At 40.6% G+C, this 26,171-nt stretch overlaps 1 protein-coding gene across 6 annotated transcripts in view; it reads left to right on the top strand.

Moving 5' to 3' along the window:
- LOC136568494 (protein ARK2N-like) overlaps nucleotides 1-26,171 on the top strand; it is a 99,519-nt gene that overhangs the window by 27,444 nt on the left and 45,904 nt on the right. For 4 of the 6 annotated variants that reach the window (XM_066568496.1, XM_066568498.1, XM_066568495.1 and 1 more), the window contains exons 3-4: nucleotides 16,716-16,832; nucleotides 18,797-18,979. In XM_066568496.1, the coding sequence (XP_066424593.1) occupies nucleotides 16,716-16,832; nucleotides 18,797-18,979 (300 nt within the window). Of the gene's footprint in view, nucleotides 1-16,715; nucleotides 16,833-18,796; nucleotides 18,980-19,939; nucleotides 20,021-26,171 lie in introns of all 6 variants that reach the window. The other 2 variants (XM_066568499.1, XM_066568497.1) reach the window with 2 other exon arrangements.

Genomic DNA, 26,171 nt, shown 5'->3' with positions numbered 1-26,171 from the left:
GATAACCCAAAATCAGTAGAGGTATGTTTGCTACAGTAGGAGCATTCATCCAGATGCTCTTTTTGCATGTTAAAACATTTATATAAGTACCAGACTAGATACAAACTCATAGCATTTTCTTAACTATGTTTACTTCTGAGTTTTTCAGCTTGAACATGTCATACATTAGTGTTCTTTTTCATTTTAGGCAGAAATAAGCTTACCTTTAAGATTTAGTTATACATAACAAATGTGCACAACTGATTTTTTTTTGTCTCCCAATTAGTGGTTAATTTTCTGTCTAGAGTTTTTATTAATGTCTCTGCTGTGTTGCACATGGCATATTTATGGAAGCAGCTGTCTTATATTGTGTGCACAAATAGGCACGTGTACAAATATATATATGTTTGGTTTGGGTGGAAGTAATCTCTCATTTTAGGTGTTTAGTTTGCTGCTCCCTGGATCTCCTGAGTCAATGGGAAGAGAGAAGCACCTACAGAGGATACCTTCTGGCAGTCTTTCTCTTGTATTAGTTGTCTAAACCTTCCTTATCAACAGTTTAGAATAGATAACTTCTGGCTGAAATGAGGTGAGATAAATTACACCCAACTGCATGTGCATGCATGACCTGTGTCCACAAATGACTTCTGCTTTCTTTCTGTTTATGCAATCAAACTGCATTCTTCATGATGGAATAAAAATAGTCTTGTCAGTCCCTAAGATAAGCAGCTGTCAATGGATGGATTGAGCCTTGACACAGGATGTTAGAGTAAGGCCTGACAGTCAGGTAAATAAACTGCAGTGGTCTGGAGATTGCTGCTCTGGGTCAGACAGCAAGAGCTTCTTCTGAACCATGTTTGAATGCTACTGAAATAATTATTTATTTGTGATGGGGAATGCCAGAACATTAGTTTCATTTAATTAATGCAAAAACTTGCTATTGTATGGATCTTTTTATACTAATAGTTATCCTGAATAGACAGGCTTGAAACTGTGATATTTAAAGTTGGATTAATTTAAACTATATATTAGAATTCTCTATTTAATTCTTACTATTATCACTATACACTGGAATTTTATTGGTTACCTTTCCATTGAGACCTATCTTCATGTCAAATAACTTCTCTGTAGCTGCCAAAAATGTATATTTTTCATCAGTTAAACTTGCTAAAAGTTTCTAATGCAAATTAAATCAGAATTTTAGTAATGGAAATTGAAAGTCTTTATAGAAATAGTTTAAGAGAATGCTATATGTCTCCATAAGCTCTGTTATTTTGCTTTTTGAAAGAGACATTTTTTTCCTAATTATTTTAGTGTAATTCCTTTTCTTTCTATGGGAAATATCCACTGTATCTTCTGTAAGTCTGATTTTTTTTTTAAATCTCCCTGAAGTCAGTGGGAGTTTTTTCATCAATTTTTATTGGGGTTTGGATCAAACATGTAACAGAAACTCAAGAAATTATTGTTTTTAATCAGTATATTAACACTGGTGGTTTTACATTATTCTTGGCCTAGACTTACTTTTATTTTAAGTATATGATGCCTTCATTAAAAAAAATTAGATTAGAGAGCTGTATTATTTTCAGAGTAACTGTTGGAAAGACTCTGCAGGAGATCATTTTAAGTACTGGAATGATTTCTTTCCAGATTACCTTCATGTATAATTTTGATAAAGATTTTGATATGAGTTTTTATCTTGGTTTGAAAAGGCAGGTGAGGCAGGAGCCTCCCCTGAAATGGAAAATGTAAACCCCCTCCCTCCAAATTGTTATAATTTTGAAATTAAGGGGCTCTCAGGCAAAGATATGGGAGTAGGAACAACAGTTCTTTATTAGGGAAGAAAATAAAAAAATTAAATAAACAATGCAGTAATACAAAACAACACTGATATAGTCAGAATACAACCTGACACCCTGTGGGTCAGGATGTTGGTAGCAGTCCAATTGAAATGGTGGCTGCAGTCCTCCTGGAGTGACAGATGTGGTTCTGTTGAAGCAGTGATCCTGTAGAAGGGTGTAGTCTTTCTCTGAAGGTCCAGTGGTGGTGTAGATGGGCCTTGTCTTCCTCTGGGAATCCAGTGGAGAAGGCTGCCCTGGTGTCCCAAAATCTCAGATTATATCCAGTTAGGAATGCTTGGCTCCTCCCCCTGGGTGGAGCATCTCACAATGGGATGATGTAATTTTTATCAGTCATGCAGTGAGACTCAATGGCCCATTAACAGAAGATATTTCACAGAGGGAGGATTGATTTGTGGAAGAGATAATGAAAACTGCCCAATTAGCAGAAAATAACTGCACCACCTCTAACAGATGGCCAATAGAATACACACTTATCTTACAATCCAGGACAGCTTGTTAGAAAAATCCCTTATCTAAAACTGTGTGCATTTCAGGTAAAAGTTAAACAAGTTATTCTATGTTTGATTGTAATTTAATAAACTTGTTCTCATCTCTTTAGCATTTAATATCCTTCAGGGTAGATTATTTGCTGATATATATGGGAAAAAATAATCAAATGCTTCTGGTGTTCAAAGATTAAATATATATAAATATATAAATACCTTTATGATGATGATAAGAGCAGCATATTTTAAAGCATGACAACTTTACAAGTGTTCCCATGCATGTAGAACCACCTTTTTGCTGTGACTGCTTTCTTTCAATGTGTAAGAGTCCCTGTACTGGCTTAAGAATGGTATTCTCCAATTTAGTGTTCACACTGAAACCACTCCAAACTATTTGCCGCTTGCTCACAGAGAATTGGAGGCACAAAAGGTAAAGATCATGGGTTGAGATAAGAACAATTTCCTGGAAACAGCAATGAGATAAGAAAAGAAACAGTAACAGCTATGATACTAATACCAAAAGTGTACAAGAGAGGTGAGCAATTCACTGTGCAAATGCTCACCACTGTACCACCAACCACAACATGCAACTGCTGCCACATTACCTTAGCCCAAAAGGGACCCCTTTCCCCATTCCCAAAAAAACTTGTGTGAAGGAGTATGGAATAACCTCCTGGTCCTAGCCATGACCCATCCTGGCTACTGTAAAAATTAACCCTGTCCTGGACAGAACCAGGACATGATCCAGTACTTATTCTACACCATCTATGTTATGCCCAGATCCTACACCTTCCAACTATATACATATGCGCACATGTATACATATATATACATATACAAGCACAGGTGACATTTCCATAGTCAATGGCTGTTCCCTCCAAGATGTTTGTTGAGTTTATTTAGTCCATGACTGTGGGTTTTATCCATCCTAGATGTCTTTGTGGACAGAAGGGCTTGTGAGTTGTTAGCTGGTTACTGTATCACGAGCTCATGACTGGTGTATCTGGAGCAGTCCCTCCCCATTGTCCATGGTAGTTATGGCATACAGTGGCAGTGTCATTCTTCAACCAATATTATACAGTTCAATATTGGTGACTGTTCTCACCCAAAAATCAAATCCCCTTAAGATATACATTGTGTTTCCCTATCCCTCTGCATTACCCACCCAGGCCCTTGAGCAAAAACAATCCCACAGATGGGTTTGCCTTTGCTTGAGGCAGGACTAATCCAAACTGTCTTCCCTAACACATTCCTCATATATACCATGGGGGACTTTATCCCCTCCTATGGCACGTGGTGGTTTTGATTGGGCCGGGCCAGCTCAATTGGCAGCACCTCTAGTGTTAACTGACCAGGTGGCCTTTGCTATATGTAGATCCCAATGTTTGAAGGTTCCCTCACCCATTGCTTTTAGTGTGGTTTTTAACAGTCCATTGTACTGTTCAGTTTTCCCAGAGGCTGGTGCATGACAGGGAATATGATACACCCACTCAATCCTGTGCTTTCTGGCCCAGGTGTTTATGAGGTTGTTTTTGAAATTAGTCCTATCATCCAACTCAATTATTTCTGGAGTGCTATGTCACTGCAGGACTTGCATTTCAAGGCCCAAGATGGTGTTTTGGGCAGTTGTGTGAGTCACAGGATGTGTGTCCAGCCATCCAGTGTTTGTTTCCAACAATGTCAGCACATAGTGCTTGCCTTGGCAGGTTTGTGGGAGTGTTATATAATGTATCTGACAGGCTTCCCCATATTTATATTTTAACTATTGTCCCCCCCATACCACAGAGGCTATACCTGCTTGGCCTGCTTGATTGCAGTGCATGGTTTACAGTTATGGATAACCTGGGAGATAGTCTCCATGGTTAAGTCCACCCCTTGGTCACAAGCCCATCTGTATGTTACATCTCTTCCCTGAAGACCTGAGGAGTCATGGGCCTACTGAGCCAGAAATAATTCAACCTTATGGTGCCAGTCCAGATCTACCTGAGACACTTTATTCTTGGCAGCTAGATCTACCCGTCTGTTGTTGCGATGCTCCTCATTAGCCCAACCCTTAGGTACGTGTGCATCTACATTATGGACTTTGACAGCCAACTTCTCTACTCAGGCAGTGATCTCTTGCCACAGCTCAGCAGCCCAGATGAGTTTTCTTCTGCACTGACTATTGGTCTTTTTCCATCGGTCCACCCACCACTACAGAGCATTTGATACCATCAACAAGTCAGTGCAGAGATGTAGTGTTGGCCATTTCACTCATTCAGCTGGAGCCAGCTGGATATCTTTCAGCTCTGCAACCCGACCTGATCTGCCTTTGGGACAGTTTGTGATGATCTCCAAGATCCCAAGGCAGTTAGGATTTCCTATCTGAGATTACTGTGTAATCAGTGATCCACTTAATCCACAAAGCACCAGTGGCATGATGTGTGGAAGGGACTTCCCCTTTAAACACCCAGCCCAGCACTGCCAGTCAGGGTGCCAGGGGGAGCTGTGCTTTGGTGTCAATCACTTCTGAAGCAGTGTGAACCCCTTCATAAACTGCCAGTATCTCTTTTTCAGCTGGGGTTTAACAGGCCTTGGATTCATTGTATCCCTGACTCCAGAATCTGAGGCCATGTTCAAGTCTCCCTGGGTACTTCTTTTCAGAGACTCCAGGAAGGACCATTCTTCCCAGCTGTGGAGTAAAGCATGTGCCTCACATCCTGTCCTGACTGGCCCAAGGGCTACTGCATGAACGATTTCCTGTTTAATTTGTCCAAAAGCTTGTTGCTGTTCAGGATCCCACTTGCAATCATTCTTATTCTGGGCCACATGATAGACAGGTCTGTTCTTACTGAAGTTCCAGCATGTCCAGCACAGCGGCACTCAGTGATGGTGTGACTTTGATCAGGCCACGATAGTCCACTGTCAGCCTCCACTCTCCATTGTACTTATGCGCTGGCCATATAGAACTATTAAAAGGTGAATGAGTCTTGCTGACCAATCCCTGGCTCTCCAGTTCACAAATCATCTCATGGATGAGAGTCCAAGTTAGTGTGGTGTTGTCAACAGTGTAGTGTTGTGGTAGTGATTGGTACCTGTTGTTTTTGGAGCCTCAGCAGTCCCACAGCAGAAGGGTCCTCTGAGAGACCAGGCAAGGTATTAAGCTCTCTAATTTCCACTGCCTCCACAGCAGCTATCCCAAAAGCCCCACAATACCCTTTTGCGTCTTTGAAATACACTCTCCTGAGGTAATCTATGCCAAGGATGCATGGAGCCTCTGTGCCAGTCACAATGGGGTGGTTTTGCCATTCGTTCCCTGGTCAGGCTTACTTCAGTTCCAGTACAGTCAGCTGTTGGAATCCCCCTGTCACCCCTGAAAGAGAAATAAACTCTGTCCCTACATGTTTCAGTGGCTTAGGGTACATTGTGCACCAGTGTCAACTGAAGCCTTATACTCCTGTTGGTCTGATGCGCCAGGCCATCAGATCCACACAGTCCAATAGATCTGACTGTCCCTTTTGTCCACCTGGCCAGAGGCAGGGCCCCTCTTGTTCTGATCTGATATGTGGGGTCATGGTTGGAGAGAGACCCAACACAACACCGGTGGGTCATCAGCAAACAGACACAAGTTTAATATGGCTGCCCCTTTTATAGGGCTTTGGATTTCCCGGGTTTAGAATTGGATGAGACCTCTCTCTGCCCAGCAGTGTATCTGCATCTCAGCTAGAACAGGGTTGGCTGAGGCCTTTGCTTGGGTTTGAATCCAACCCATCCCACCTTATCTGAGGACTTGTTTTCTTCTCGGTTGGTTGAGTTTAGGGGGCCGCTTCAGATCAGCTGCAATGCGACAACACTGGTCATAGTACTTGTTGCTCACTTCATGTAAATATGCATTGGAGGTCCCTTCAAGAGAATCTGAAAAAGCATCAGCCCTTTTTTCTGTCTGAGGACTTGCACACTAGAAACTGGTGTAGCATTTATCCCTGATGAATTTCCTGTGGCGGGTCTTCTTCCTCTCATTTCACATCCCCATGCTGCTAGGCCAGGGGTAGATTTCAATCCCACTTCCTCATGTCTTCTCCATGGACGTGTGTTGTCATTATATTGCAAAGGTTCCATATTGCTAGAATTTCATACCTCCTTAACATTTCTTGTAGGCAGCTCCTCTAAGCACTGACTCCAGTTCCCCTCAGCTAAACCATCCACTCTTTTATAACACTTTTCTTATTGGCTACAGCTGTGGCCTGTTAAAATCAGGCCTGCTCCTAATATTTAATAATTAACCCAGCTGCAACTCTTTAGGGGGTAAGATTACTTTCTATACTACCTTTATTTACTTATATTCTATCCTCCTACAGTCATGCAGGTAAAACCACAGATTACCTGGTGGTGTGTACCCTTTCTAGAAGGGGAGCGCTTGCCCCAATAGCAGAGACTCTGGTCTGTTCTTGCAGGGCATGGGACATTTCCTTCCTAACTTGCTTGAGTCTTTCAAGTCTGTCTGCAGTCTTGGACAGTTGTTACAGAGCTGAGGTGCAGGTGAGTAGGGAGGAAAAAAGATGCGATTGCTGGAGTCAAGTAGTCAACTAAAGCACTGATTGTTCTTCTTTCATTGACATCAATGCTAACGAGTTGGTGTATGATGATGATACACTGTACAAACTTCCATCACACGGACTGTGTACACTGGACCTCATCTGGATCTAGAGGGGACTGCTTGGTATTTGAATCCCTATAGATTACCTCCAGCACAGCTAATTCTCTCAGATACTGGATATCTTGCTCCATGGCATTCCACCTGCTTGGGTGCACTACTGCATCATCCTTGAGAGAATACCTTTCCCTCACGCTTGACAAGTGTCGCTTCCAGAGGCTGAGAGTTCCTGTTCTTTTACCAATCCCCTCATCAATGCCCATGGATGCCAGTTGCTTGGCTTTACTACCATCTAGTTTCATGTTATGAGCCATGATATCACAGCATGGGAGCAGCCAGGTCACCAGGCGCTCACCTGATTGGTGACAAATCTTTTTGCATGTCTTGCAGCTCACTCAGGGATAAGGATCGGACTATTATCTCTGACTCTGCCTCTTCCTCCTGTTGCGAGGGCCCTACTTTCTTTTCATCCCCCACTAAGCAAACTGATTTGGTCTCGGATTTCTTCTGTACAGGAGTGACTGCTACTGGTACAAGTTGTTCCTCTGGTTCAGCTGCAGTTTGAGTTGCCACAGTGACTGTTGGTCTGCTTTTCTCCTCCTCCCTCTGAGGATTCAGTCTAGTATTGAGCCACGTCCAATAAATAGTAGCCAGCGCCCAGCATGTTGCATAACTTCGTGCCTCTCTGGAATTTCCACATCATTTTCCTTTCACATATTTTTTCACTTTAAGAAGGTCCTGTAGTTCAGGGGTGAATTTCCAGACTATCAGAGAAGTCCTCCAAATACTGGCCCATGTCCTCCCACATTCCATACCACCTATGACTATCCACCTTCGAGGCAGATCTTTGAATGGCCTCCCTAGAAATCTCTTTTGTGACTCTAAATGGGGTGTGGACCTTACTGAGGAGACCTGGCAGACTTAGCAACAATAACATGCTTTCCTTAGCATTCAAAGGAAATTGAAAATTCTCAGAACCTTTTCTACCAGGCCTGAAGGAGGAAAAGGGGGTGAAAGGCTGGGGAAAGTCATCCTCCCCTGTTCCCTCCACAGACTGGGTATGATTATTAGTGCACTCCCAAAAGTAGTGCCTGAAGTAAGGGTAGGAGAGCAGCACTGAATACACATCCCAAATGACACTCATTGCCCTTGATGTTATCATGTCATAAGGTGATATCCCTCAGTACAGCAACAAAGAAATCCTGATCCCTTCTCCCTGCTCTGAAAAAGACCACTGTGATGGGCACATTGCATATACAAAGAATATATACAGGATTAGGTTCCACAATCACATGAATGAACAGAACAAGCAACATTGTGACCAGTGGTTCATTGCCTCATACAACAGATGCTTAGATCAAATTTGTTTCCAACCCGAGATCGAGGCAGATCTGTTGCTATCTCAACCCTTTGTGCCTCACATTGGGCACTAAATAAGACTGTCATGGTTTAGGAATGATATTCTCCAATTTAGTGCTCCCACTTGCTCACTCCACCCTCCCTCTCCTCTGCTGGTCTGGAGAAGAGAATTGGAGAAACAAAAGGTAAAGATTACAGGTTGAGATAACAATTTCCTGGAAACAACATAAGGAACAGTAACAGCAACAATATTAATAACAAAAGTGTTCAAGAGAGGTGAGTGATTCACATGCAAATGCTCACCACTGTACCACCAACAGAGCCTGACAATACCAGACCTTTGTCTGGTCTGGGAAGATCCCTTCCCTCCTTCCCGGAAAATGACCCTGAGGTGGTATAAAGTAACCTCCTGGTCCTAGCCATGCCGATCCTGGCTACTGCAAAAATTAACTCTGCCCTGGCTGGAACTAGGACAGCCACTTAACACAGTATGTGTAAAAGCATGCCTTTAACCTTTTTTATAAAATAGTATATATGGAGCAATTAGGTATTTGTAAACAAATTTTGTAAGGAGATCAGTTTAACTTATTTATCTCTCAGACTGAAACACCTTTATATACAGATCTCATAAATGGATAATAACTTTGTTCGCAATGTAGCCAGTGAAATTTCTGCCAAGCTTAAATGTCTCAGTCAGGTAGTTAAAAAAAATTTGTAATAATTCTGTGTATTAATAGATAAAATTTGGATTTGGTTAGTAAGAGTCAAAATTTAAAACCTTTTAATTTCATCAATTTCAGTTAATTGTTTATTTCAGTGCAAGCAACTTTGAATGTGAAAGAACAAGCAGAGGATGACAGCAGCTGAGCATAGATTTTAAATTTGCGTTCTTTCCAGGATAAAATTATCCCAAGGTACCCAGAAGACTGAGGGAATAGTTCATATAAGATATAATTTAAACCTAATTTCCCCATAAAACCTATCTAGTGTTAAGAACACTTGTGTAAGATCAGTGGTTGTAAATGGTAAATATTAATTTCTTTGGTCACTCTTTTCACTTGCCTCAAAACTGGAGCCAGGTCTTCACCTATCATAAATCAGCTCCTCTGAAATGAAAAGTGTGTGTTGATTTACACAGTTGAATAGCTGGTCCATGAGCTTGTTTTCCATGTGAAGCAGTATGTTTCTCTGTGAACGGAGAGGGGAACCCCGCCTTTCTGTTGTTGTTCTGGTGTAGTATAATCTACCTGATGAAGGATTTGGCAAGCTGTGCCATTAAACAGGAACATCTCTTTTCTTGCTTTGTATTGTGAATTTGAGAGATTCAGAGCCCTGAAGAAACCAATCTTCAGATACCAATAGTAGTGATGAGTCTGCATTTTTAATAAGTGTGCGACAGACTTTGGCATCTCTTTGAGAAAACAGATTCCCAATACATATTTTCAGATTATGTTTTTTTTTCTTCTGGGAATTCTTTTGCTATATTAAATGCAGCCATATGTTTGTCATGATTTCCATTATAAGGTCTTATTTTTAAAGGACATTGACTACGAATTTTTGGGAAGTTAAAATTGCTTCAGCTGAAATTTTCATATAAATTTTAACCTCATCCATTCTGTATTTCATTAAATCAGTCTGACTTATTTTAAGATTATCAGAAGGAAACTCCTACTTTCCAACTCAGTTACATTTTGAATGTATGTTTATGCTCACATCTCAAGAAATTACTTGAAAACCACCAAATGTAACAAGTAGAGGAGAAATCAGTAGTTTTTCACAGATGTGGAGAATCACAGATGATAAGGTTTCTCTAATTTCCCTAAGTTTTATACTTCATAATGGAGTAAAGAAACACTTCATTTTCTTTAAAGAATTTTTCTTATGGTTTCAAAGATTAAATACATTGAGTCAGATTACCTGGTGTAAACTGGTGTAATTCTGGTGTATATTCCTAGAGGTCAGAGAATCATAGAATAGCTTGGGTTGGAAGGGACCTTAAAGACCATCCATTTCCAACCTCCCTGCCATGGACAGGGATACTTTCCACTAGACCAGGTGGCTCCAAGCCCCATCCAACCTGGACTTGAATACTTCCTGGGATGAGGATTCACAACTTCTCTGAGCAACCTGTTCCTATATTGTAATTTTTAATATTGAATTACATGTTTTCTAATGTGGCAGCTGTTCCAGCATAGGAGTAATGGGACACCCGTACCACTGTGGAGTTAGGATTTAGCAGCAGGTGAAACACAGCTTCCTTTGCAAAAGAAAAAAAGTTTGTATAAAGGCTTCATTTAAATGTCTCTAAATGTCAAACTGAGAGCTCAGTAAATGAAAAATTAAAGGATTTTCTCCTAGAATTTGACTATTTTTAGGAATCCTTGAAAGTCCAGGTGTTAGCGTTCAGAAACACATAATCACATAAGCGATTATATGCAGGTGCTTTTATTAAGAGCTCTGGGTGTCAGGAGTATTCAACTCAAATCTCACTCCGACTATACATTTGAGATGATCGTGTTTTTATATTCTATCGTTATATAACTTTCATGTTAATTATTAAACTTATATTGTTCTATTGTATACATAGATTTCAGTCAAGCATGGCTTCTCATTGTTCCCCCTTAAATTTCTAACATAGTTTCTCATGATTCTTCTTATGATTATACAGTAATTATATTTAATTACTAAACAATCATCACATCTAACAATTATATCATTTATCATACTGCTTATGCAGATGCAGTGATCTGAGAAAACACAAAGCCTAACATTTTCAAAGTCTGTCTTTAACATTTTCCAGGGCTCCACTATCACAGGGGCTTTAATGTGCAGTGGTTTTACCGACTTATCTGCACGTTCTTTCCCAGGCATCTGTGCTGCTTCCCTCCCTCAAGTGGGGTTTGGCAAGCAAGGTCTTTAGGAAGTTCTACCCTTCACACTTTTTAAAAATCTGAATATCTGAGATTTTGCTTCAAACATCTGAATTCTCCATTTTTATTTAGAAAAAAACATTGAAGTAAAGGCAGTGAAACTTTTTTCAGTTTTTCCATTGCAAAACTTAACTGAGCAAGGAAAAAAAGAAGTCTTCAACCTTTCATATATACTAGACTTTAGTATAATTTTTAACAGTATTTTGATAAAATAATTCAGGCAGAAATATACATCTCTATTTTTTTAGTTCACAGTGTCTTTTGGTGTTTTTGCAGAATAGTTAGGTTATTTTATCTGAGCTGCCAGAGTTAAGACTGGATGACCAATTTTAACTTCAATGAAACAGGATTATATTTGGTAGTTATTTTACAAATTGAAATGTGTTTACTTTCGCTCATTTCTCTTGTTAATATATTTTGCCTCTTCCTGTATCCACATACTGTAAATCTCTTTTCTTTATAAAGTAATATTTTGAGTGTGTTAAGAAATTAAATTCTAGCCCTATTGATATTAGTAGAAGTTTGCTATTGGTTTTAATGGAGCTAGCATTTAATCTCATTAGAAATTAAATTATTCTGTAGTTTTTGGTCAGATCCTTCAGATGAATTTCAGGGGAGTCTTTGCCTGATGAGGGTGTATAAATCAGACCAGTTGAGTAGATATTTCTAAAATAATTAGAGTCTGCACTGTGACCACTGCAGTTACATTTGGAAACAGTAGAACAAATGCACTTTTTAATTTGTACTGTAAAAGCTAAAATATTTGGGCTGATTGATAGAAATAGTACCTTGAAAACATGAAGCTAGAAACCAGTCTTTCTCACAAATTTTGTTAGTTTCATAGTGTTAGATCATCAAAATGAAGGCATGTGAAAAATAGGCTTATTAAGTTAGAAGGAATTTCAAGCACTCTGTTAAATCTCACCAACTGATGGGAGCAATGGATTAGTCTGGAACATCAAAAGCTTTGCATCAAGGCTGTATCAGTCCTTTTTTGGGAAAGTGCAGTTTGTACTTGCAAAAATGTGATGTTTTCTGGAGGGGTATGTAGGGGGTGTGTGTTTGCTGCCTTTTCCTAATGTAAGTGGTATTTACACCCGGAATTTTTTTTTTATTAACTGTCATGGCTATGTAAGAGTGTAGGTTGTGATGGTTTCCAAAAGCCTCCTGATAGACTTTTGCAAGTAAAACTGGGGAAGAGATCTGTCTAATATATCTGTTTCCATAATTAATGAATCAGTAGATGGCATCAGGGTAAATAAATCCTGTAATGAGAAATAGAGGCCACTTCCCAATAATTTCAATGCACAGCCATATTCCATGTGCCTTTGCTTAACACACAATGAAAAAGACTTTATTATATCTTTATATGTAATTTGATTAAACAAATCCAAGATATTTTCCATCTAGTCATCAAAAAGCCTGAAAGAATGAATTTTGATCAGCAAGAGTTGAATTTTTTGAGATCTCTTTTGATGTGATATATTAAAAATGATCCAGTCTGAGAACAGATACTCATTTGATAATGTTGTTTTGATTTTATTATTTTATTATGGTTAAAAAAACAAACACAAACCCTTTGCTTTGTGAAATTAAGGAAAATTGGAGGAAAGTGGGTTCACCAATAAAGTTCACTTTATGATTTTGGAAGGAATGCTGTTACACTATTTTTTAATGCATTTACAGTGTATTCTTTGCCTAACTCTGTACATTTTGAAATGTAAATACTGTAACCTCAAATAAATAAATAAATAAATAATCATCATAATGAAGTGTTTCATGTTGCTAAACAGCATTAAAAAAAGCACAGATCCTGCCCCCCATCCCCTCATGGGAATTGTTTTAGGGTCTAGCTAGTTTATGCCATTTGAACTGTGCATACTTTATGAAACAGTAGCTCTGGGTCACATTTGAAATAAACAGGGTTGTATTGCTTATCTAAACAAAAAGGCTGTTAGCCTGTAGTCTTTTATATGAAGCCTTTCTGTTTGGATCAAAGTTACTGATGTGTCTACTGTAAAATATTTTAACAAATTTAAGATGAATCCTCTAGGTTTTGACACACAAAAGATTTCAATTACTGTAATGATCATCTGATCTTAAAATTTATATAGGTCTAAGACTCCATTACATGTTTTGTGTAATCTTGAAGTAAATGGCGTTATTGCTTAAATTTAAATGTCAAGTGTAATTGAGGGCATTCTTAACTCCTATTATTTTAAAATGTTTCAGTATTTCCTTTTGTTATATAAAAATACATCCAATTGAGTTTGAGAGATTGAGACAATGCAGTACCTATATTTACAATAAAGATGTAGAGGTGAGGCTGGAAGAAGCTGTGTCTCTTTTGGCTTTCAATTACTTAGGTGCCTCTGTGTGTCACCGTTTTAGCTTTTGCACATTTCATGAAAGCATTCCTAGATACTATTTTTAAGCTCCTCAGTAATTTGAGGGGACTATTGCTTTCACCAGAGCTGAGCTCTTCTGACTGTTAGCCTTGAGCAAGCTGCAAATCTCTGCTTGCCTCAATTTCCCCCATAGGCAAAAGGAGGTTAATAAGCACCTCAGAGTTCTTTGAGATCCTCTAATGGAAAGCTTTCTGTGAGAGTTAAGTGCTGTAATTATTATTGCTTATATTATTGTACCTGTTATGTGTGTTTTAAAGCTTAGTGTGATATTTACACCTAAATAAGGCTCCACGTCTCCTTCATTGTAAACACACTGATGACTCCAGAGTGCAATTCAGACCACCAAAATTAGACTTTTAATTCTGAAATTATTTTAATCGGAATAGCCTTCTGGAGATATAAGTCTTTTTCCTCTACTTCTAGAGAAAACAGCAAAGTTTAAATCCCATTCCTAAAGCTGGAATTAATCTTGCTGAACTTCAGAGATGTAAAAGTTAGGTGCCTTGGCTAAGGTGGCTGCCTAAGGTCTTTGTGTTTACTAGGGAAGGAAGGGAGATGGTGATGCTCCAGGCTGCAATTTCCAGACTGGGATTACCTTACTCTGAACAACTTGTCTCTGGCTACAGTGGTAGGGAGTTTAGGTGATGATGAGCTTGGAAGAACTTGCCTAAATTTAGGAAAGCTAAAGTAATGATTTAGAGTCAGTCTCATGGAATGGTTTGGGTTGGAAGGGACCTTAAAGACTCCCTAGTTCCAACCTCTCTGCCATGGGCAGGGACACCTTCCAATAGACCAGGTTGTTCAAAGCCCCATCCAACCTGACCTTGAACACTGCCAGGGATGGGGAATTCACAGCTTCCCTGAGCAACCTGTTCCACTGCCTCACCACTCTCAAAGTCAGTTCCTGTCCAATATCTAATCTAACTCTGCCCTCTGTAATTTTTAAGCCATTCCCCCTTTTCTTATCCCTGCATGCCCTTGTCTAAAGTCCCTCTCCAGCTCTCTTGTAGCCCCTTTAGGTACTGGAAGGTGCTCCAAGGTCTCCCCGGAGCCTTTTCCAGGCTGAACAACCCCAACTCTCTCAGCCTGTCTACATAGATTTAAAGGTCTAAATTCCCCATTCAGGTTCTGCTAGCTAATATCTTTTTGTTTCCTGTGCATTGGTACACAGTGGTTGCAGTGCAAAAGTATGGTGCTTCTTATAGAATCACTGCTTTTAACCTATAGCTGAGATTTTACTGTTGATTCTCCCATTTTACTTGTGCTGCCATTATAATGAAATAAGGGATAATAGGAGCATGGATCTTACAACACAGTTTAGACCACTGAATGTCGAGATGTGGCTCTATGAAAAACATGGGAGCAGATAGCAGATAAGAAATTACTGACTTTTCTATGTTGCAAGCTTAAAATGAAGGTTGATATGTGTAGACATGGATTTTTGTGCATGTGACTTCTGATTTAGTTGTCCTGTGGAGTTAGTTTTAATGTGTAAAATAAGGGAGAATTGGACACTTGGGAACATTGACCCCAAACTGACCTCTGCTTCTGAATTCTTTAAAAATAAAAAATGCAGTCTTTCCCTCCTCCTATTAATATTAAATGTAAACAGCTGGATTTTTCTGCTGGTATTTACTAACTTTCATCTTTGCCTTTTTCAAGCATTTATTGCTTTAGAAGTGAATTATAGCTTATCACCAGGGGATATGTACATCTTCCAGCTACCTTTGTTGCCTTTTTCCCAACCTGGAAATTAAACTCGAGATAATTTTAGTAAGGAGATAATATAAGAGCGGATCTTTATTTGAAGGCCTTCAGTGGCACTTATGGAAAGATGTCCACAAAAGCCCACCCCCTCCAGGGATGAGTACATATTTATAGGCTTTAGGAAATTAGCATAATTGATAAAAGGCACCAATTAGGAGGACAAGTGGTGATGCAATTCCCCCCCAGGTCAAGCCCCTTCTCTGGAGTGTCCTCTTCGGCAGTAGCTGTACTTCGTCCATGAAAATGTATCTTGAAGACTTGTTTTCAACCTTGTTTCTCAGGAAGAACCAAGATAGCATAGGGGCCTTGTACCCCCCGGGGCTTGGAGCTCTGGAATTTGTGTTTCTGCCTAGGGAAAGGCCATGGAAAAGTACTGGGAAAACTAGTCACTAATACAATAGACTACAGAGCTACAAATATATGTGCAAAGAATATAGAAAACATAGGAAAAAAAGGCAAAACCCAAGCTGGCATCACCTTGGCTTCTCAAAAGACACGATTTTTCTTAAACAGATTGTTTAAATTACTGATAAGGGAACCTCCTAATTGTGTTACATTGTTTTGATTCTGGCATGGTTTGTTTTGGTCTGTTTTTCTATCTGTTGAAATCCCATTACAGTAAGTAATTGCAAGAAGTGGCTCTATTGCAAAGAAAATATTATAAAGTTCCATTTTGCTTGTAGTTAATCCTTTTACCTTTTCAACCTGAAAGCATTTTTTCACTTTATTTCCAAGCTGAAGCCAATCTTCTTTATTACTTGGTACTACACATAAACTTTGCATCATGTCACAAGATGATCACATAGTTGGCTAGGGAAGTATTATTTATTTCCAAATTTAAGTGCTCCTGTCCCATCCTTATAGCACTGAAAAGGAAACAGGCTTTTGGGAACAGAGGATTTTTTTATATGCCTTTTCTGCAACTTTTATCTAGTTGTAGTTCTCTGCAACTTATTGTTTGGGCATTTTTAAACACACATAGGCACTTATTGCTTATTTCTTCTTTTATACATGCTGAGAATCCCGGAACTTGCAGCATTGTGGCTATTGTCTTTGTTGGTCGTTTACTTGTGATAGATATGGTTAAAACTGGTGTTGGGCCCTTATGTTTTCAAATGTGATTCTGAAAGACAAGGTTGAGAAAAAAATAGATCTCTGGTGTGATTGCTTTGTAAATAAGCAGCTTGTTTTTTTCCAGATTGGTAAATTGGTGGCTCTTACACTGACAGATGTAATGACAGTATTTAAATGATATTGAAAATATTTTTGTCTATTTGATGTATACTAAATTGAAGTGGAGTTATACGGTGTTCTGTTTGGAAGTGTGGAAGATACAAGAGTGGAGCTACAGATAACAAGTTTATGCTTGTATTTCCTACTGATGAAGACTTTCACACAAGTTATTTCTATGGGTAGGTGATGAGAATATCACTCTGCATGTATATATATTTATAATACATTTTTGCATGATTATACATGTAGGAGTGGTACAATTTTGACTTGAGACTATTGGTGCCTTTTGTCCCAATGCAATTTTATTTGTGTAGACATGTCTATCTAAAAATAAAATTTCACTTCTGCTTTTGGAGATCTGAATAAGAAGTGAGACAAAGACCTGAAGGAACAGTACGTAGCTCCTGAAATTTTAGATAACCTATTGAAAAAATGGGCAAATAGTCAATATTGTACTTGACCCTCGTATCTTCTCCACTTGACTGTTTATTTTTATAGCTCATGTTATATATGTTCACACTGAACTGTAATGATAATACTGAAAGACAACATGCCTCTCTGATTCTATCCAGTTTTAGCTTATGCATGTAATTTAATCATCGGCTGTCACAAATAATTAACTGAACATCAGCCAGCTTAATTTTGAACTTGGTCTTCCGTTATTTTGTAAGTCTTTTAAAAAGACAAAGATTGCCTTTCAGTTAATTATCATTACTTATTTTCCAGTCATAATCATCAGTTTTTCATGTTGCAAGCAGTTTGACCTTTAATACATTGTCATTTAACTGCCCATTTATTTTTGTGAGGTCTGTTTTAAGTTTCTAATATAACATCATTTTATGAAATTGTTGATTTGGAGGCAGGTCTGATTTGAAATATTTTGTGAATTTCTTCATACCTTGTTGCCATACTGACCTTTAGTATGACTTAAGTGATATGGTCACTCTTCAACGAAGTGTGTTGCTGATCACAAAATAGGCGCTTCTGAAAATAGTGAGTTGAATTATGTTTCAGGCACCAAGTTACAAAAACCCAAACTAAACACAACCAAAACAAAAGAAACCCCACCCTAAAAACCTCAGGAGAAACAGCTTTTAAGAGAATTAAATTTGAAACTTTTTTCTATTTAATCCTTGATTTTGTTGATGAAGCCTTGGCGGAAAGAGTTTTGATTGCCTCATTTGGAGAGTGGGAACTCCAGCCACTTTCATCCACTATGAGTCAAGCTGTAGCTGGGGTGAACCATTTAAGTTAAACTGCACATCCTTTCAGAATTATTTTTGCATTCTCTCTGCTTCTACATTAATCTTTGTCTTGAATTTGACTTTTTTTCTGAGCCTCTTCTGTTTCTAGCATGTTTTCCAATTATAAGTGATTTTCATTCATTACAAAGAATATAGTTGGTCCTAACAAAATAGCTTTTTGTTATTCCTCAAGAACAGATTTCAGAATCTAATAAGCTATTTTCTCTCCCTCTTACCTTCTTCACTTTGGTGACCAAAAATGCATATGGTAATCATATTGAATTAAAAGCACATTTATCACTGCATATGATAGTTTTGTTTCTTGTTATCCTTGATTTTAAAAAAACATCACCAAAAAACATTGCTACTTTGAAAAATTCCCTGCCCTTGACAGGTAAATGTTATGAAAGGAAAGTTGCCTAATGTTAAATTTATTGTCACTGGATCAGTTATATCAAAAAGTTAGTCTTATTCAATCAACCATAATGTAATGTAAACTCTCACTTGACTTTTGTAAAATTCTCTAGATATTTTGTCTTGCCAAATTTAATGTCCTGTATCTTATTATTTTTATTTGAAACTGAATTTTTTTAAGATTGTAAATATAATGTCATCAGATATGGAGATGTTGATGCGTTAATGTAAAAGATAATACACAAATAAGTGATAATTTCATAAATGAGTTTTTCTGTGTATGCAAAGGTTAAAATGTCTCTGTAATCTCAGACTATGTTCATTAACTGAAGTTTAATGATTCATATAATGAATGTATCACTATAAACCATAAGCTGCACGTAGGAGATGGTATTAATCCTTAAATTATTGTTCTTTGTACTTTTAGAGGGGGTTTTCACAGTATGCAGACTTCTAATCTGTGTTGTTTTTCTCTACTTCTGCAGATGGACCTCCAGTTATAGCTCACTATGATATATCAGACACAAACTCAGATCCAGAAGTGGTAAATGTGGACAATCTGTTGGCAGCTGCAGTAGTTCAAGAGCACAATAATTCTTTAGGAAATCAAGACTCAGGATCTACCTGGAGAACCAGAGGGCCGCTAGATGAACTGAGTGCTGATACAGGTTTGGTTAAATTCTCTTCCTCTGACATTTGTTCCAACATCTCAGTAGGTATCTCTCTCTTTCTTGGTTTCAGTATTTTTATAGTTTATACAGCTTTAAAAGCTCCCTAAGTGGATTTTTAAATAAAAAAAAAAAACAGTACTGGCGCTTATTAAAAAGGTCTGACATTTATTCCAAAATATAACTCATAAAAATTGACAGATTCCTGCAATGTATTTTTGACACTAATTTTCTTATTTATTTTTTCTCCTTTGTTTCCTTCTAATTACTGTTTGGAACTTAGGTCTGGGGTTTTGGTGTTGTTTTTGGTTTTTTTTAATGAAAATGAGCTAAGCTTGTTACTGAATGATTGATTATGATGACCCATGCCACCAGCTGTTAAACTTGTCTGCTAAAGAAGAGGTTGGAGCCTAGGTTCTAAGGCAGAGTTAGTTTATTTCAGCTCAAGCTGGGTGCCTCCAGAGATAGACCCTGAACAAAGAAATTCCTGGACCTTTATACCCTTACAGTCTGTGCACCTGATCTTCACACACCCTGCACGCATCTCTTGGTCCAATGGTGATTTATAGTCTGGGGTCTTCTAACACATCATTGGATTCTTTCCCCATGTCCACATGGGCAGGCCATTAACTGCTCTTACCTTCCAGCTTGGGTCAGCCTTGGGGGCTTCCAGGGTCTCAACCCTTATCTGAACATATTCAGCCTTTCTGTTTTCTCCTCTGTTTAGCCATCCATGCTAACAGAGTTCATTTAAAGTTCACTGTTCCTAAGCTTTAAGCAGGGTCCACTCATGCCAAGCTGTAAGCAAGTTACAATTAAACTTAAACCTATACAATTAATTTCTGATATTTCATATTTAAATGTAAGCTTAATTTGATCCCCAACAGGTGATAATCTAAGTATTGGAATTGTCTTTATCTTTTTTTTCTTTCTCTCTTCATTTCTTTAAAATACAAGCAGTAAATCTTCCCATATACCTTCTGCACCTTAGAAAATCGGACTGACCAGCATCAGATAAACCTGAAGGGTAAAAAGGTGCTGGTAAGTGAGCTTAGCATTTTATTGGGTTTGCATAGCCTGGTTTAGGTAGTGAGGGGGCTACAGGGATGACTTCTGTGAGAAGCTGCTAGAAGCTTTCTCATTGTCTGGCAGTCAATCCCTGGCATCTCCAAAGATGGATGTGCTGCTGGTCAAGACTGGGCCAATTAGAAATGTTGGTAGCACCTCTGTGATAACATGTTTAAGAAGAAAAAAAAAAAGTTATCATGCAGTGGTAATTGGGGCCAGAGAGGAGCGGAGTGAAAATATGTGAGAGGAGCAACTATGCAGACACCAAGGTCAGAGGAAAAGGAGGGAGAGCAGCTGCTCTAGGCACTGGAGCTGAGATTGCCCTGTAGCCTGTGGCAAAGACCATGGTGAAGTAGCTGTCACCCTGCAGCCCATGGAGGAGACCCACGCCAGAGCAGGTGGATGCCTGAGAGGAGGTTGGGACCCCGTGGGAGGCCCGTGGAGAGAGGAGACCCCTCTGGAGCAGTCTGTTCTTGATGAACTGCACCCTGTGGAAGAGTGATCCATGCTGCAGCAGTTTGAGGAGTACTGTTGTCCGTGGGATGGACTCATTGTTGCAGCCTGAATTGCTGCTAGTAAAGTCCAGGGTAAAGAAACAAAAAGGGCCTTTGCATAATATCCATAGATGTTTAATTCAGCTGTGCCATGAGATGTTCAGGTCCCAGGCGCACCCACACCCCGAGGGTCCAGCTCTCCCCCCCAGGGGCCTCCCGGGCTGACCTTGGTCTTCGGGCAGTATCAAGGTGAAGGCCAATCAGGGAAATGGGAGGGAGTGGCTCAGGAACACCTATGTTCAGACATAGGAACAGGGGAAGGAGCCAATGGGGTGTAACTTAGGGGATGCCCCCTCAGGGCTTCCACAGCTCCCAATTTTTTATATTATTAAGAAAGCTTCTCTGAAGGATTAACTGAATCAACACAAAATGACAAAAACAATCAAAAGCGCCCATAAGACAATTTTCAAAATGCAAACAATTCTGAGTCCTCAATGTCCAAAAAGATTTTCTGGAGTGTCTTAGAGCTGGCAGGAGGGATGCGGGGTTTTCTTAGCACGGTTTATCAGGAAACTGAGTCAGGAGAAAGTTTCTTTAGCAGGGGCTTTGTCTCCTGTGGTAAAGTGGTTGGCTGTGATAGACTCTGTACAAGGTAGCGTAGGTGGTGGTGTGCCTGTTGGAAACTCCAAATAGAAATCATTACTTTAGGAAAAAGATGGTTACTTTAGGGAAACTTTCCTTTCTTTCCCTTCTAATCACGCTCTCTCTGGTATTCTGAAGGAACTCTGGGGAAAGGGATTAGTGGAGGGAGACCATGGGAGAGGGGAAAGGGTGGTAGGAATTTGTGGGAACATAAAAAAGGGGTAATAGGACAATGGAAAGGAAAAGAGGAAAGTGGGAGGGGGGCAGGAAGGCCACAGGAACTGGGGAAGGGTATTAGAAGAAGTGGGACTTATTGGACTGGAAGGTTCTTTCATTATCGACATGGGCCTTTGGATGCAGGACAGCTTGCCAGTATTCTGTGCTCTTCTTGCTTTTAGGCTGTTGCTGGTGTTTGATGGTTGTTGGTTTTGGGTTCTATTTCCTTGGTAGGTGTGTGGAGGACTTCTATGATGTGGATAATATTTTGCAGGTTTGTAGTCTGGTGCATGTTTACTGCCTTGCACTGGAACTCCACCAGGTCCTGTCACATTGGCTGCTTGGGGGCCTTTTCTTCCTTGTATTATATTAAATTCCACAATTTCTCCATCTCCTAGACTGTGGAGGTATTTCTTGGGATTATTCTTTTTTATAGCAGTCTGATGAACAAACACATCTTCTTTGTTATCATTCTGGGTTATGAAACCGTATGTTTTATACATTGAACCATTTTACTGTCCCCAAAACGTTCATGGCAAGGATTTTTTTACCTTTGCCAATGGGTTTGTGTTGGTGTTGCTGGACATGTTGCTGGTGCTGGTGCGCTGCTGTGCAAAGTTTGTTCTGCTCCCGGTGCTGGTGGCCGTGCTCAGGCTCGGCCCCCTCTCGGGGGTCTGTCTCACCTGGTGCTTGCAGGCACTGCCAGTGCGGGGCTCTCAGAGCAGTGACGGTGGGCGGGGGGCTGTGGTTTTGCTGCCAGGGCTGCAGCTCTGAGCCATCCCCCAACGCGGCTGTCTGCCTGCCCCGTGACAGCGGCGCCCCAGGTCCGCCGGTCTCGCCCGCCTGCCCTCGGCCCCTGAGCAGCAGGCTGCTGCGGGGTGGGCTGGACAGCGAGTATCGGCCGGCTCGCTCTGGCCTTGCTGACCGCCGGCGGGGCGGCTGCGGGTTTTCTGCAGGGGGGAGAGCCGCAGTGGGGCACGGAGCGGGGGCAGCCCTGTGCAAGGGGATACGGCTCTTGCCACCCCTGCCACGTCTTGCGGTGCTATAGCAACTGAGGTAAACACGTCCATAGGAGGAGGCGTGGGGACCAGAGGGCAGAACGGGAGACCCTGCGGCCCCTGCCATGCGGTCTCCACCATCTTGGGCAGCAGGAGTAGAGATGGGAGAACCTGGGGGAGTCTTTCCTTGTGACAAGGGAGGGGATGCAGGGGCACGAAGAGGGGAACACGGAGGAGGGGTTTTCAGCTGGTGTTCATCCTCAAGATTCAGAACACATTTCATCATCATACTAAATAAAGGATGGAATTCTGTGTTAGTTTTTAACCTTTCCCAAAGTACTTCCAATAATTCATCGGTTAGGACTAAGTTCTGCGAAATATAAGGAAAATGCTTAAATAACCACTGCACAAAATACTTCAACTCCTCCTCTGAAAAGCAAAAATTTTCTTGAAGAAAAGACTTTTTAAGGTAAACTTCTTGTTGTGTGTGGGTGAGTGTTGTCTCCATCTTAGCCCAGTCTCTTTCCAACACCCGAGAGTACCAGGAGGAAGGAACCAAAATTTCAAACTCACCACACTGGAGTAAGGAAATTCTCAGGGTGGTCTAGTGCAGATGTTTTCCAGGAGAAGAGGTCTCAGACTAATCCAGAGGCCCTACGTTGGGCGCCATTTGTTGCAGCCTGAATTGCTGCTAGTAAAGTCCAGGGTAAAGAAACAAAAAGGGCCTTTGCATAATATCCATAGATGTTTAATTCAGCCATGCCGTGAGATGTTCAGGTCCCAGGCGCACCCACACCCCGAGGGTCCAGCTCTCCCCCCCAGGGGCCTCCCGGGCTGACCTTGGTCTTCGGGCAGTATCAAGGTGAAGGCCAATCAGGGAAATGGGAGGGAGTGGCTCAGGAACACCTATGTTCAGACATGGGAACAGCGGAAGGAGCCAATGGGGTGTAGATGCCCCCTCAGGGCTTCCACACTCATGTTGCAGCAGTTCACAAAGAGCTGTTGCTCGTGAGATGGAGCCATGTCGGAGAAGTTCACAGAAAGCTGTCTCCTGTGGGAAGGACCCTAGAGTGGAGCAGGTAAACAACTCCTCTCCCTGAGCAGCGGGAGAAGCCACAAGTGATGAAATGACCATAACCCCCATTCCCTGTCTCCCTGCATCACTGGGGTAGGAGGTAGAGCCAGGAAGGAGGGAGGGGTGATGTCACTGTTGAGCAAGAAATGACACAGATTCACAAGAAGGCTGGTTGGCACAACAACAGCTTTAATATGAAAAACTCTCTTCTTTTATAGACAGCTTTGACACATTCTACTTGATTGGCTAATTAACAAAAACATCTTTCTCACAGTCATTGAGAGGACCAGAAAAACAGAGTAGGAAAACACTACCTGCAGGTTGTTTATACTAACAAGTTATCATCGTTTCTCTACAACTCCCTAAAAAGTCTCACAAGTCCACTGTGAGAAAAGGAATTTAGTTTTCTTGCTGTCTGACCAGGCTGTCACATCCACAGGATGAGGGGAAGGTGCTTTTAAGGTTTTATTTTACTTCTCATTATCCTGCTCTGATTTTGTTAGTAATAAATTCAATTAATATCTCCAATTCTAGCCTGTTTTGCCTGTGACAGTATTTGGCGAATGATCTCTCCTGGTCCCTATCTCAACATATGAACCTTTTGTTATATTTTCTCTCCCCTGTCCAGTTGCGACAGGGAGTGATAGAGAGCAGTGATTCGCAGAAAGACTCCACAACTCATAAAGTTGTAAATTAAGCATGTATTTATTTGGCGCTGGGCGCATGGGGGATAGTTCCTCCAAAAGCACTCGTGCCTCCCAAGAAACCTAACCCTCTTTTTATTTTATAAAATACTACATATGCATTAAGTTTCACAATAGTTTCATGCATATTAATTGCCTAGCCCCGCTTTGTATTTGAATTAGCTTATCAGTCCTTCTGCGCTTACGCAGTGCTCTGGTGGTCGTCTGGTGGTCGCAGGAGGAAGGGCAAATGAGTCTTCATCAATGTGAACTTTTCCCCTTTTCTTCCTGGTGCATGCTCTTTAGTATCTTGGCTGTAGCCCTAACTACAGTGCTGGTCTAAGCTGGTTTAGAGTCCAAGGAGCCTCTCTTATCTCCAACAGCTTTCAGGCTCTCCCATTCCTTATACCTTGTTTTGGGTAAGGAGCTCTTCTTATCAGGATCCCTGCATTCCTTCCTGTCTCATATTCACAGGCCTTGCAAGCAAGTTAATCAAGTTAAGCAACATACATCGTCTAAAACAGCTATCCTGAATCCTAAATTAATTTCTAACCTAAATAATTTTCTAACCCCCATGTCTCAGCAGCTTTGGTGGGTGCTTGGAATCCAGCCAGCATCAACCCACTCTTCCGTAGGGTGCAGTCCTTCAAGGACAGGCTGCTCCAGTGAGGGTTCCTCTCTCCACAGGCCTCCCACAGGGTCACAGCCTCCTCTCAGGCATACACCTGCTTCAGGGTGGGTGTCCTCCATAGGCTGCAGGTTTATCTCTGCATCCCCCGTGGACCTCCATGGGCTGCTTCACCATGGTCTTCACCACAGGCTGCAAGGCAATCTCAGCTCTGATGCCTGGAGCACCTTCTCTCCCTCCTTCTTCACTGACCTTGGTATCTGCATAGTTGTTCCTCTCACATATTCATGTATTCTCACTCCGCTCTTCTCTGGCCACAATTACAACTGTGCAATAACTTTTTTTTTCTTTCTTCTTAAATATGTTATCACAGAGGGGTTACCACCATTTCTAATTGGCCCTGTGAAAAACACGTTCACTCTCCTGTTAAAATTTAAAAAGTTTAATAAAGGACAATAGGAGACAAGGACCATAGAGCAAAGGTTATTACAGCCAGGTGCATCTTGGAACTCAGCTAAAACTTTCAGGGATACCCCTTAAATACCTTTCCAATTACATCAGCCCTTTGCATATTCCTAGACCCTTATGCATATCCATACACTAGTTTACATTTTCCAGGAACTGTTTTACATGGCCCCTCCTCGGGTCTGCCTTTTTAGAGCATGCATGTTTCTTGGCTGTGGTTTAGGCTCCTTCTCCTTATCACTTCCAGTTCTGGCCTTGGTCCATGCTTTCTTCAGACGGTGAGTGCTGATAATTGGCATATCTGTAGCAGGTGTCCTCATCCTATGTTCATTGGATGTTATCCCATCCAAGCAGGCATTTTACACTTGCATAGCTATTTCACTACTATGTCTAAGATTAATTAACAGCAGAAATTAAAGATATATATTTATAACAAAGTTACTTTAATATCACACATATAAAATCCATTTTAATATTTGCAAAAAGCCAATATTATAATATGTATCTATAACAGCCCAGCCTTGACCAGAGGCACATCTGTCTTTGGAGCCACCAGGGATTGGGTCTCCCAGACATGGAGGAAGCTTCCAGCAGCTCCTCACAGAAGCCACCCCTGTAGGCCTCAGCTACCAAAGCTTGGTCATGCAAACCCAATACATTCTACCCTTTGCCTGTGTGAATCACATATTTAAAAATTATCATTAAAATTTGGCCGGCTAGCTCAGTCAGTAGATGATAAGACCCATAGGGTCATGGATTCGGGCTCCACATTGAGTGCCAAAAAGGACTGTACAGGGTTCACCTTGACTGGACACCAGCTGCCCACCAAGCCACTATCACTCCCCTTCCCAGTGAGGCAGGGGATAGAAAATAAGATAGAAAACAGCTAGTAGATTGAGGTAAGGCAGTTTACTAAAGAAAAA

Source organism: Molothrus aeneus, chromosome W (assembly GCF_037042795.1).
Source record: "Molothrus aeneus isolate 106 chromosome W, BPBGC_Maene_1.0, whole genome shotgun sequence".
NCBI lineage: Eukaryota > Metazoa > Chordata > Aves > Passeriformes > Icteridae > Molothrus > Molothrus aeneus.
Note: the sequence above shows the minus strand (reverse complement) of the source record. Positions and strands in the feature narration are given on the sequence as shown.